The following is an 11,821-nucleotide window of genomic DNA, read 5'->3' on the forward strand; positions in this document are numbered from 1 at the left end:
GTAATAAATCATTATTTAACGCTGTTGATGAGTCTGTGTTGTGGAATGAAATACTCTCTGTTGTTCTTTCCAGGTTAGCGCATAATTTACTCTCTGTGACGCTAAAATACTAATCTGTATATGGTTTTTGCAGATAGGGAGAGAAGGACGGAAAATGGCTGTTTTGTTGTTGTAAAAAGTCAGTTTTGTGCAGGCCCACGTGCTCGATGAGATATTTAAAGATGACATGTTTTAAGGTGGTGGGTGAGGGGTAGCTGACATGTTTAGTGCACCGATGCTTTCTGTTTGCAGCCTTCCTTCGTTCGTTCGTTTCGTTCGTTCGTTACGTTCCCGTAACATCGGCACGGCTGACTCTGGCGGGAACTGTTGAGGCTACGCTAACCAGGAGACCGGCTAACCAGGAGACCGGCTAACCAGCGGACCGGCTAACCAGCGAACCGGCTAACCAGCGGACCGGCTAACCAGCGAACCGACTAACCAGCATACCGGCTAAGCAGCAGCAGCAGAGATAAAGCTAAGTGCACCATGTCGTACGCACCCCGTTGACCACCGTTGTCTTTTCGTATCTATGATTTCATTGGAGTAGTGACAACGTGGGGTGTGTGACACCTGCACGAACTAGAGCTTTTCGAACAGAACATTCTCATTTCGACTGTATTTACACGGGTTCAGCGTGTTACTATAATTTTCTACATAGTACTGGCATTTTGTCAGTGAACACTGGTTTTTTACGTGTTGAGAACGTAAAAGGAACATATTTTGAGTGAAGGCTCGAGGGAGGTGGAGAGTTTATACATAAACAGGCGTCTGAAACTTATACTTTTGTTGACTCTATTTAATTGTATGCCTGCGAGAGTGGATCGTGGTGTGGTTAGTTAATTAGTAGTAATTAACCGGTTCATAATCACCTTAAGTGATATATTGAAACGTGACACATGGGGGCCAAGCCGGGATTTACTCAGTTAATTTCCAACTGATAAAGACCCACCAATTAAGGAGAACTAAGAGCAGATAATCTCGTCAGTGCTCGACTTATTTTCTGCTTGGTGCTACCCTTTTTTGTATAGTTTTGATCATATACCACACCTTAAGCGATTCACATCTTGCAGGAAATGTAAATTGTAATTTGTGAGTTATTGTATGCGCTAACTGTGATTATCTCCCTTTCCTTTGTTTGTGAATCTTTGTTGTTGTACGTTCAGAGTTTTCCGTTGCAGAGAGCTGAGCGGGGTTAGCGGATTTGTTATTCGTTTTACTCAGTTTTCTCTACATTGTTGTTTCGCATTCTGTAACAGGTTACATTTCTACCGTCTTGTTTTACTTGGATTTTTCTCCATATTTTGACTTTGTTGGAATTTTGGGGGGGAAGGGTCCGAGGACTTCTGTCCTAACCAAGGCTGTGGGAGACACTCTGTTTCACCGCAAAAAGCAGCCGATAAAGTAGGCCACGGCTGTGGGAAACACTTTGTTTCACCGCAAAAAGCAGCCATAAAGTAGGCTACGCGATTTGTTCTACACCGTTTGGATTTTTCTTCTGCATTTTCCGGTTGCTGGATTTTTGTATCCACCGCTTTCGTCACCGCGTATTCTAGCTATAGCTGCGTTAGACTTACTTTTGTGATAAAGCTTTGCTAAAACTAACCATGGCTACAGGGGGATCTCCGACGAGGAGAATAACTTTCGAGACTCCTGGCAGTGAGGAACAGACAGAGCGTGACGCACGCGTTAGAGCGCGTAGTTTGCTTAAACGCAAGGAGCTGGAACGTAGGGAAGACATAGAGCGACAGACGAGAAAAGAAGAGCTTGACAGACAAGAACGACAGGCCGAACGTGACAGACAGGACAAGAAAGAGAAAGACGAACGAGACAGACAGGAAAAGAAGGACGAACTGGACAGACAAGAAAGAGAACGACAGGCCGAACGTGACCGACAGGATAAGAAAGACGAACGTGACAGACTAGACCGGAAGGAACAGGCGGATCGCGATCACCAGCTAGAGCTAGCTAGGCTACAGGCCGAGAAGGGTACGCTCACTCAGGCTAGCGCGCCGACGTTTGTTGCCGACCGTACGAGACTGCCGACGTTCGACGATGACAAGGACGAGCTCGACGACTTTTTACGCCGGTTTGAGCGCATTGCATCTGACCAGAAGTGGGAAGAGGCCACGTGGGCTAGCCGCCTTAGCACCTGCTTAAAGGGACGCGCATTGCAGCTCTACAACGCTTTGGAGGACGACGAGGCGAGAGACTATCAGGCACTTAAGAAGGCGTTACTCCAGCGCTTTAACCTGACTGCTGAAGCCTACAGACGACGTCTGCGTAACAGCAAGAGACTGAGCGGCGAGCTGAGTCATCAGTTTGTGGCACGCCTTAACCTCTACCTGCGGCGCTGGGTGGAGATGGCCGAAAAGGACTGGACCGTCAACGACCTTGCCGACCTCATAGTCATGGAACAACTGATGTCCAGCCTGCGACCTGAGGTGGTGACCTTCGTGCAGGAGCACCAGCCCAAGACTACTCAGGAGGCAGCCGACTGGATCAGAGTGCACGAGGACGCCCAGGCGATCTCCGGCAAATCTTCAGGCTCACGGCCAGGAAAAACGGGAAATTCGGGTTCTTCAGGACCCAAGGACGGGAAGGACGATCAGGGACACAAGGGATCGAGTTCCAGAACTGACATCCAGTGTTACTACTGCAACAAGCGGGGCCACGTGAAGAAGGACTGCCACAAGAGACAGGCTGACCAGAAGGGCGTTCACTTCGTTGGCAGTGAGGAGTTCAGGGACGTCACGAGCTCATGCACCATCCCACAACTCTGCGTTCCGTGCTCCAGGAAACATTTCCAGCCCCACTGCAACGTCTACGTTAACGGAGTGAAGGGCGAAGGTCTGCGGGACACAGGGGCAGACATGATAGTGGTTCGGGCGAGTCTAGTTCCAGCTATGGCCTACACAGGAGACAGCATCAGGGTGAGAATGGCCGAGGCATCTCACGCTTACGACTTGAACACGGCAGTGATCAAGGTCGTAACCCCGTTGTTCACGGGGACCATTGTGGCCGTCGTCATGGACGATCCTCCATGCGACCTGCTCATTGGAAACCGGGTTCAGTTTGTGGACGGCGTCACCAGGGAGGTTCCCGTTTATCGGTCTCCCGACGTCATTTCAGTGCTCACGCGGGCACAGGCGGAGCGAGAGGACAAACCTCTCAAACCCCTACCTGCTGCACGAGCTGCCCTGGGGAACGTGACCCCCGCGCTTCTCGCGAAGGCTCAGGATTCTGACCCGACCTTAGCTACTCCTCGGGAGCACGCGAAGTCGGGGAAGGTGAAGCTGAGCGGGAAGCATGGGAGGTCAAAGTTCCTCAGGGACAAGAAGTTGCTCTACCGTGAGTTCAGCAACCAAGAAGGTACATTCAAACAGGTTGTCGTGCCTCGCGAGTTTCGCGAGGGTGTCATGGCAACGGCACACGACTCGATTCTGGGAGGTCATCTTGGTACCAAGAAGACCACGGATCGTGTCTGGCGCCACTTTTACTGGCCAGGCATCTGCACGGATGTCCGACGTTTCTGTGCGTCCTGCGATAAGTGCCAGAAGGTGGTTGCCAAAGGAAGGGTGAGGAAGGTCCCCTTAGAGAAGATGCCGCTCATCGACGAACCCTTTCGTCGGGTGGCAGTGGACATCATCGGGCCCATCTTGCCTGCGTCTGAGGACGGAAACAGATACATTTTGACCATGGTGGACTACGCTACTCGATACCCAGAGGCGATCCCTCTGAAATCGATTGAAGCCACGCGAGTAGCTGAGGCTCTGGTTACTATGTGGTCCCGGCTGGGAATTCCATCAGAGGTACTCACCGACAGAGGCACGCAGTTCACGGGAGGAGTGATGGCGGAGGCAGCACGACTGCTATCACTGGAGCAGCACTTCACCACTCCTTACCATGCTCAGTGCAACGGACTGGTGGAAAGGTTCAATGGCACCTTGAAGACCATGCTGAGGAAACTAGCTCAGGAGAAACCACGCACGTGGGACAGGTACATCCCAGCATTGCTTTTTGCATACCGCGAGGTTCCTCAGGAGAGCTTGGGTTTTTCCCCATTTGAGTTGTTGTACGGCAGACAGGTACGCGGTCCCATGGCTATCCTGCGTCAAGCTTGGACGGACGAAGAAGCTGACGAGGAGGTGCAGACGACAGCGACCTACATAGTAGAACTCAGGAACAGGATTGAAGAGACCTGCAAACTGGCTCAAGAGAACCTGGGAAGAGCAGCACAGCGTTACGCGCGAGGATTCGACCGCAAGGCACGGCCGCGCAGCTTCAAGATTGGAGAACGGGTGTTGCTACTTCTACCTGTCAAACACAACAAGCTACAACTGCAGTGGCAAGGACCTTTTGAGGTGACAGCGAGGGTGGGCCAGAACGACTACAGGATCATGATGCACGGGAAAGCACGCCTGTACCATGCCAACCTGCTGCGCGCCTACATAGAGAGGACAGCCTACGGGGAGAAGAACAAAGACCAGAAGAACAAAGACAAGAAGACAGAGAAGGTTGCAGTCATCAGGGGTGAAACGAGGGGTTGCTCGTTCTTGAGGACGACCTTTCTGTCTGGAAACAGACCATCAACCTCTGCAATATCTTCAGGTTGCAAGGTTGGCAAACGCCAGACTTATGCGCTGGGCGTTGATTCTCCAACCGTACCAATTCACGGTACGCGTCATTCCGGGCGCCAACAATGTTGGAGCTGACTTTCTCTCTCGGGCTGTAGAGGAGAACATGACTGTGAGCGAAACCGAGGTTTCGTCTTGAAGAGGGGAGGTGTGTCACGATCGGGTGACAGAGACCAAGAAAGCGTCACTCAGTGGAGTGCCTGTTCTGGGTCAATGTATGATAGAAAGCGCCTGTGCGTGATATTGGACACAGCAGAGTTTTTGCTGACAGTGCTCCCGAGCACGGATGTTTTGAAACGCACGAGCTTCACAGTGCAGGTTTCTGCTGTCATAGGGCTGACGGTTTTTTTCGCTGACAGCGCGCACGGGATTTTCAGGGATTGAGTTTCTCGTGTCTTTTTCCTGCTTGGGGAGGCAAAACTGTGTATAGCTGGACTGGTTTGGTGACAAGGTCAGTCACGTGTATTTGGCTAGGTGGTCTGTCAGAGACTCAAGGACGACACACTTGACACCCAGCGGCAGAAGGGGAAGGACCTAACACACAGTTACTAGAGTATGATGGTTTTTCACCGAGTATCATATTCGGCACTCTAGGGGAACTTCCACAAGTTATTCCTTTCCTCTGCCACGTATTTTGCTGAGGACAAGTCGTCACATTTCCTTCGTCGGCGATGGCTTTCGCATAAGGATTCGACAAGGGGTTCTGGACGTTTTGGGTCACTGTTGACGAACAGAGACTGTTCCAGGGAGGAGGCGGACTTTGCTTCCATTGAGAGTTACAACCATAGGCTTTTGAGGTAATAAATCATTATTTAACGCTGTTGATGAGTCTGTGTTGTGGAATGAAATACTCTCTGTTGTTCTTTCCAGGTTAGCGCATAATTTACTCTCTGTGACGCTAAAATACTAATCTGTATATGGTTTTTGCAGATAGGGAGAGAAGGACGGAAAATGGCTGTTTTGTTGTTGTAAAAAGTCAGTTTTGTGCAGGCCCACGTGCTCGATGAGATATTTAAAGATGACATGTTTTAAGGTGGTGGGTGAGGGGTAGCTGACATGTTTAGTGCACCGATGCTTTCTGTTTGCAGCCTTCCTTCGTTCGTTCGTTTCGTTCGTTCGTTACGTTCCCGTAACATCGGCACGGCTGACTCTGGCGGGAACTGTTGAGGCTACGCTAACCAGGAGACCGGCTAACCAGGAGACCGGCTAACCAGCGGACCGGCTAACCAGCGAACCGGCTAACCAGCGGACCGGCTAACCAGCGAACCGACTAACCAGCATACCGGCTAAGCAGCAGCAGCAGAGATAAAGCTAAGTGCACCATGTCGTACGCACCCCGTTGACCACCGTTGTCTTTTCGTATCTATGATTTCATTGGAGTAGTGACAACGTGGGGTGTGTGACACCTGCACGAACTAGAGCTTTTCGAACAGAACATTCTCATTTCGACTGTATTTACACGGGTTCAGCGTGTTACTATAATTTTCTACATAGTACTGGCATTTTGTCAGTGAACACTGGTTTTTTACGTGTTGAGAACGTAAAAGGAACATATTTTGAGTGAAGGCTCGAGGGAGGTGGAGAGTTTATACATAAACAGGCGTCTGAAACTTATACTTTTGTTGACTCTATTTAATTGTATGCCTGCGAGAGTGGATCGTGGTGTGGTTAGTTAATTAGTAGTAATTAACCGGTTCATAATCACCTTAAGTGATATATTGAAACGTGACAAATTCCATGAAAGCCTTGTTCATAGTTGGTAGCCAGTGTCATCGTGATAACCATTGTCGTTGTCTACGCTATCATCGTCATCATCATCGTCGTCATCATCATCATCGTCGTCATCATCATCATCATCATCATCATCATCATCATCATCATCATCATCATCCATCATCATCATATAAGCAGTATGAGAACAAGAGTTCTTGCAAGGAGATACATTATTTCTTCATCACTTTGACCTTTTCAGAAATGACAATGGCGCAGTATCAGCTCTAAACTAAGTGCACACTGAAGGACGCTTTCTTCGGGACAAAAAGGTGAAAGGCTTGTTATGATACAGCGATTGCTTCTTTGCTGAAGTGCGTTTTGATCCCCATGTGTCTGTGTAAGATGTCTGAGATAGTCCGTAAAGTAGATTTAGAGAGTAACCTCATCTATCTGAAACCACCAAGGCTGCAAAGCGTTTGGGGAAGAATTTTCCCTTTCTGAAGTGCAATTTGATCCCGTTGTGTCTGTGCAAGATTGTTGACCGAGTCGGTGAAGGAGATCGACACATTTAAAGTGACCTCACCTCTCTTTAGACATCAAAGCTGCAAAGGGCATTGGACTAAATGCTTTTATTACTGAAGTATGTGGGGGTGGGCGTTTACAAGGTACTATATACCCTATACACAGTTTTTGACCCAAAGTAGGGGGTGGACGTTTGCTCGATACTGGGCGCTTACAATGTAGTTTACGGTAGTTGTCGATGTATTCGGAGAATTTCGGTAAATACCATTGGTTACGGTGGGGTTCAACTACTATTCAGGTCCAGGTGAATCACATCAATCAATGATACGGATGCGAGAATTTCAAAGCATTTCCGTGTTAGCCCACTTTATCGGAACAACGCCAGAAGCAGAATGTGCAAATTTACCTTCGTTTTCTGTTTCCGTCAATCCATAAAAGCCTCTTTGGGTGTTAGATTCGCAAAAAAAATAAACAATTTCCTCTATTGCTCTCAGACCTGGAATACCATGTCATTCAAGTGGAACAGTGATTAACAGAGAACTCTATAATTTTGAACAATTTGGATGGATATGTTGTGATAATTCTCTCTCTCTCTCTCTCTCTCTCTCTCTCTCTCTCTCTCTCTCTCTCTCTCTCTCTCTCTCTCTCTCTCTCTCTCTCTCTCTCTCTCTCTCTCTCTCTCTCTCTCTCTGTGATGTTCTTGTTCTCTCTCGTGGAAAGGAACATATTTGTATGAGTATGTGTATGTGTGTGTGTGTGTGCGTGCGTGCGCGCGCGCGCGTGTGCGTGTGTGTGTGCGTGCGTACGTGCCGGCTTGCGTGCGTGCTTCTGTGTGTCCAGGTTCTTCCGTGTTTTTGTGCGCGGGCAAGCTTGTGTGTTTGTTTTGGTCTTAGGCAGTTGTGGATCATAGCGTGTCTACATTTACTTTCATGTTTGCTTGCAAAATAGTAAGATGTATAGCGAACAGGGTTTCGCAACTCGGCAACGTGTACAAAGACTATATTAACTTTCATGTTGTTACCTGGTTACCATGGCCTGCCTGCCCCTATCATCATCATCCCCCCTCCCATCATCATCATCCCCCCTCCCTGATTCCCCGTCACCAGTCGTCGGTTTTGAACGTCGACAAGAAAAGAGTTTACCCGGTGTAACAAGAGAAAATTACTCCCACGAGATTTTGACTCCGGAGTAAACATTTCGTACTAAAAGGTTACTCCCTTTACAAAAAAAGCACTCCCCCATTGCACGAGAAAATTACTCCCCAAGACAGGTGAGTTCCGAGTAAACATTTTTTCAAAAATGTTACTCCCCTGACGAATAAATAACGAATAAATTACTTCACCCCAACACGAGCAATTTAACTTCCCATGCCAGGTGTACGAAATTTTTACTCCCTTGTCCCCTGTTAGTCTTGGTGGTGGAAGGGGTGGAAGGAGGGTAGCGCGACATTCGTGTGCGCGGCATTATCCCTTCGCCCGCATCCCATTTTTGTGTACGAGATTTTTTTGTGGAAGTAAAAAAAATGGGGAGTAAAAATTTCGTGGAGGGAGTAATTTTTTCGTGCCTTGGGGAGTTCTTTTCTCGTACGAAAAGTGTACTCGGAGTAAGAATTTCGTACGAAATATTTACTCCAGAGTAAATTTTTCGTGGAGTAAAAATTTCGTGTTACACCGGCTTGGAACCCATGCATTTCTAGTTCTAGGAGAAGGAGAGAACAGGAGCAAAAATCGAAAGGCAGTGCTCATGGCCACACTTCACCACCTAAGTCCTCCTGTGACAGCTTTGGGTACAACTACAAATGCAAAACACTTTGTAGTCATTGGCGACTGCATGCGATTTATTGAATCCCGTATCCGGTGTTAATGCCAAAGAGTGACGAGAGACCAAGCCGATTTATGAGTGGTGCTGTTAGAGTAGGTGTATGATTCGAATAAAGGAAATTGTGGCATGTAGTTGAGAGTGTTTTTGATACCGTCTAAGTGGAAAGCTGTGGGGAGAGAACTACAAAAAACAAAAGCAGTTATTATTGTTATTTGTAGACTTTTGTCGGAGGGGGATACATCGGTGAGTGTGTGTGTGTGTGTGTGTGTGTGTGTGTGTGTGTGTGTGTGTGTGTGTGTGTGTGTGTGTGTGTGTGTGTGTGTGTGTCTGTCTGTTTTCTCTTCTGTGTTGGTAGTGGAACATCTGTATACAGTTCTTTTCATTCCTCGTGCCCTTTGTCTATCTGTCCTTCAAAACGACAGACAGGAAGTTAAGGCTGTCCTGGGTGTGACTGTTTTCTGTGTTTTCAAGTGTTGTAGACCTCTTTAGTTTATCTGTACTTCTTTCAATATCCGCGTCTATATTTGTCTGTTTCTATTACGAAGTTGAGTGCTAGGACACGTTTTCTGGAATACATTATCATGTGTCTGCAACATCTTTATTCGCTCACTGTAATTCTTGGTCTAGCTAACATGGTCAATGTGTGTACATATTAAGCCTACTTGTGTGCACGTTAGCGTGGTTTTGCTCGTTTACTTTTTGCTGTGCTGTTGATTCCCGGTCTCGTGTTTTCACCCGAGGGTACGCGAAGGTAGCGTGTGCATTCGGAGAGTGCAGTCTATTTGCAGAAGAGAAAAAATCGAATATCTTCTTGTATTTGTCTGGTGTGCTCATTTAATTACATTAATGGAGTTCGTAAGTAGAGTTTGCTTTGCAGGTTAATGGCGCTCCTGAAGGAATGCTTGCCTGTTTTAATGCATAAAATGCCGAAGACAATTTGCGGAAATTATCCATCGTTTTAATTTCATGTGTGTATGTGTGTATGTGTGTGCTGTGTGTGTGTGTGTGTGTGTGTGCGTGCGTGCGTGCGTGTGTGTGTGTGTGTGTGTGCGTGTGTGTGAGCGCGTGTGTGTGTGTGTGTGTGTTTCTGTGAGTGTGTGTGCGTGTGTGTTTCTGTGAGTGTGTGTGTGTATGTGTGTGTGTGTGTGTGTGCTTGTGTTTGTGTGTGTGTGTGTGTGTGCGTGCGTGTGTGTGTGTGTGTGTGTGTGTGTGTGTGCGTGTGTGTGTGTGTGTGTGTGTGTGCATCGGTCGTAATGTTCGCGTATCATTTTGATAGATCTGTAAATACAAAACATCGTCGCAGGCTGGTAGGTGCATTTGCAGATCTATCAAGATGGACGAACATTACGATCGATATGTCCACATTTACACAGCCTCTCAACAGGCAAATAACAAATTGGGTACATTTTGGGGACAATTCTGCGGTAAGAACGTACCCGGCCCTTACGTTCATGTGATTGCTTATTTGTCTGTATTGTTCCTTTCGTAGCGGCTGTTTTGTTGTTGTTGTCAGGGTCTCTCAGATTAAAAGGAAAAACACATATAATCAACACATACGTTTATATGGATCTTTGAAACCATCAAATCCTTACACTCCTACATTTTTGTTTGTTTCAGGCATTTACAAACCCCAGAAACAGACACCTCCTCTGGTAATGCGGACGAGAATGGTGGCCGAAAACGGAAATTACGTCATCAGTTTCATGCCAAAGACACCATCACTTCCGTCGCGTGACATGTCGGCATCAGTCATACGATCTGTAGACTCAGAAGTCATCAGCTCCTGAATGATTAATTTCTTAAAACAAGAGATCATTTAATGACACAGCTCTATCAACAAGAACACCCAAGCGCGAACTCTGTCAGGCTATCATGCCATCTGCAGTTTCATGCCCTCAAAACCTGGTACGACTTCAACCATCTCAAAACCCGTGCCTTTTCAGATCGGCATATCGATGATGTGTTCTCCCTGGATGGTAAAGGCTGCGTGAAATTAATACGGATCATAATCATAGAATGCGTGTGTGCTCAAAGAAACGTCGATGTAAATAATAATAGTTTTATAATCGCTACATTTAAGCTAAAGACATTTCCATGGGCGACGCATCCGACAATTTTCATAACATCGTCAACAGTCATAAGAGACATATGTTGTTTTGAACATCATTCAGTAATGACGTAGTAACGCGGTTGGCATTTTAGTCAGTCGCCACTGACAGTGAGAATTAACTCAAGCTTAGCAAACCCTCCGTGGTGGGAGACGTAACAGAGCTAGGTGACATGCATCAATCATTCAGAGCTATGATTGAGTTTCCACTAAAGGTGACTTGTCCCAAGAGACCTCCATTACCTCTGCCTCTACCGTGACCTTTAGAATCTCATCCAGATCAAAAGCCATGGGACATAAACCCAACAGACAGTTAGTGTTCTGGCAGCAGAACCACAGTCAGGGGCGCTCTAGCACCACAATAACTAATGTTTCAACCACGTGACCAAACATTACACCTACCACGTAACATAAATCGACTCATGGCGATTGTTTCCACGTGATCAAAAACGAAACGAAAACATTTTCAACAACCACGTGACGGAAATCTTCATCAACAAACCCCTATACTTTAGCGATGGCATAACACTACCACGATTCCTGACTATTTCTACCTCTTGGTCTTGAAAATCTCCACTACTTCGTGACAAGAAATCTCCTCCATCAATCCCAAAAGGACTTTAGCGATGCCATAACACCAACATTTTGTTGTACACGGGACTAAGAAATCCGAACAGACACTTGACATAAATGTCTACCAATCGCCACAAGACTTCAGCGATGCTATAACACCAGGTGACCCCAATCATTCAAATATCCACGTGACAGACATTACCACCAATCACAAGCTATGGGATGCGAGTTTGGAAAGCCACAGGTGGTAACGGTCAAGGAGGAAGAACCGGAAGGAGACATCACAGGATTCAGCGAGACACAGATCGACACAATACGGAGTACGTGGCCACTGCTATCCTGCCAAAACACGCGAGTTGGGGTGGAGGTGTTCTCTCGAATCTTCAGGGAAGCACCCACCATACACGCGCTG

At 47.2% G+C, this 11,821-nt stretch overlaps 1 protein-coding gene across 1 annotated transcript in view; it reads left to right on the forward strand.

Annotated features, from left to right (window-relative positions):
- Positions 1 to 10,376: 10,376 nt before the first annotated feature.
- Positions 10,377 to 11,821, forward strand: part of LOC138961195 (neuroglobin-like) — a 7,140-nt gene continuing 5,695 nt past the window's right edge. Inside the window, exon 1 of the mRNA XM_070332796.1 lies at positions 10,377 to 11,821. This exon is cut by the window's right edge and continues 14 nt beyond it. Coding sequence (XP_070188897.1) covers positions 11,627 to 11,821 — 195 coding nt within the window. The 5' untranslated portion in view covers positions 10,377 to 11,626.

The sequence above is a fragment of the Littorina saxatilis genome, linkage group LG3 (genome assembly GCF_037325665.1).
Source record: "Littorina saxatilis isolate snail1 linkage group LG3, US_GU_Lsax_2.0, whole genome shotgun sequence".
Classification (NCBI taxonomy): Eukaryota; Metazoa; Mollusca; class Gastropoda; order Littorinimorpha; family Littorinidae; genus Littorina; species Littorina saxatilis.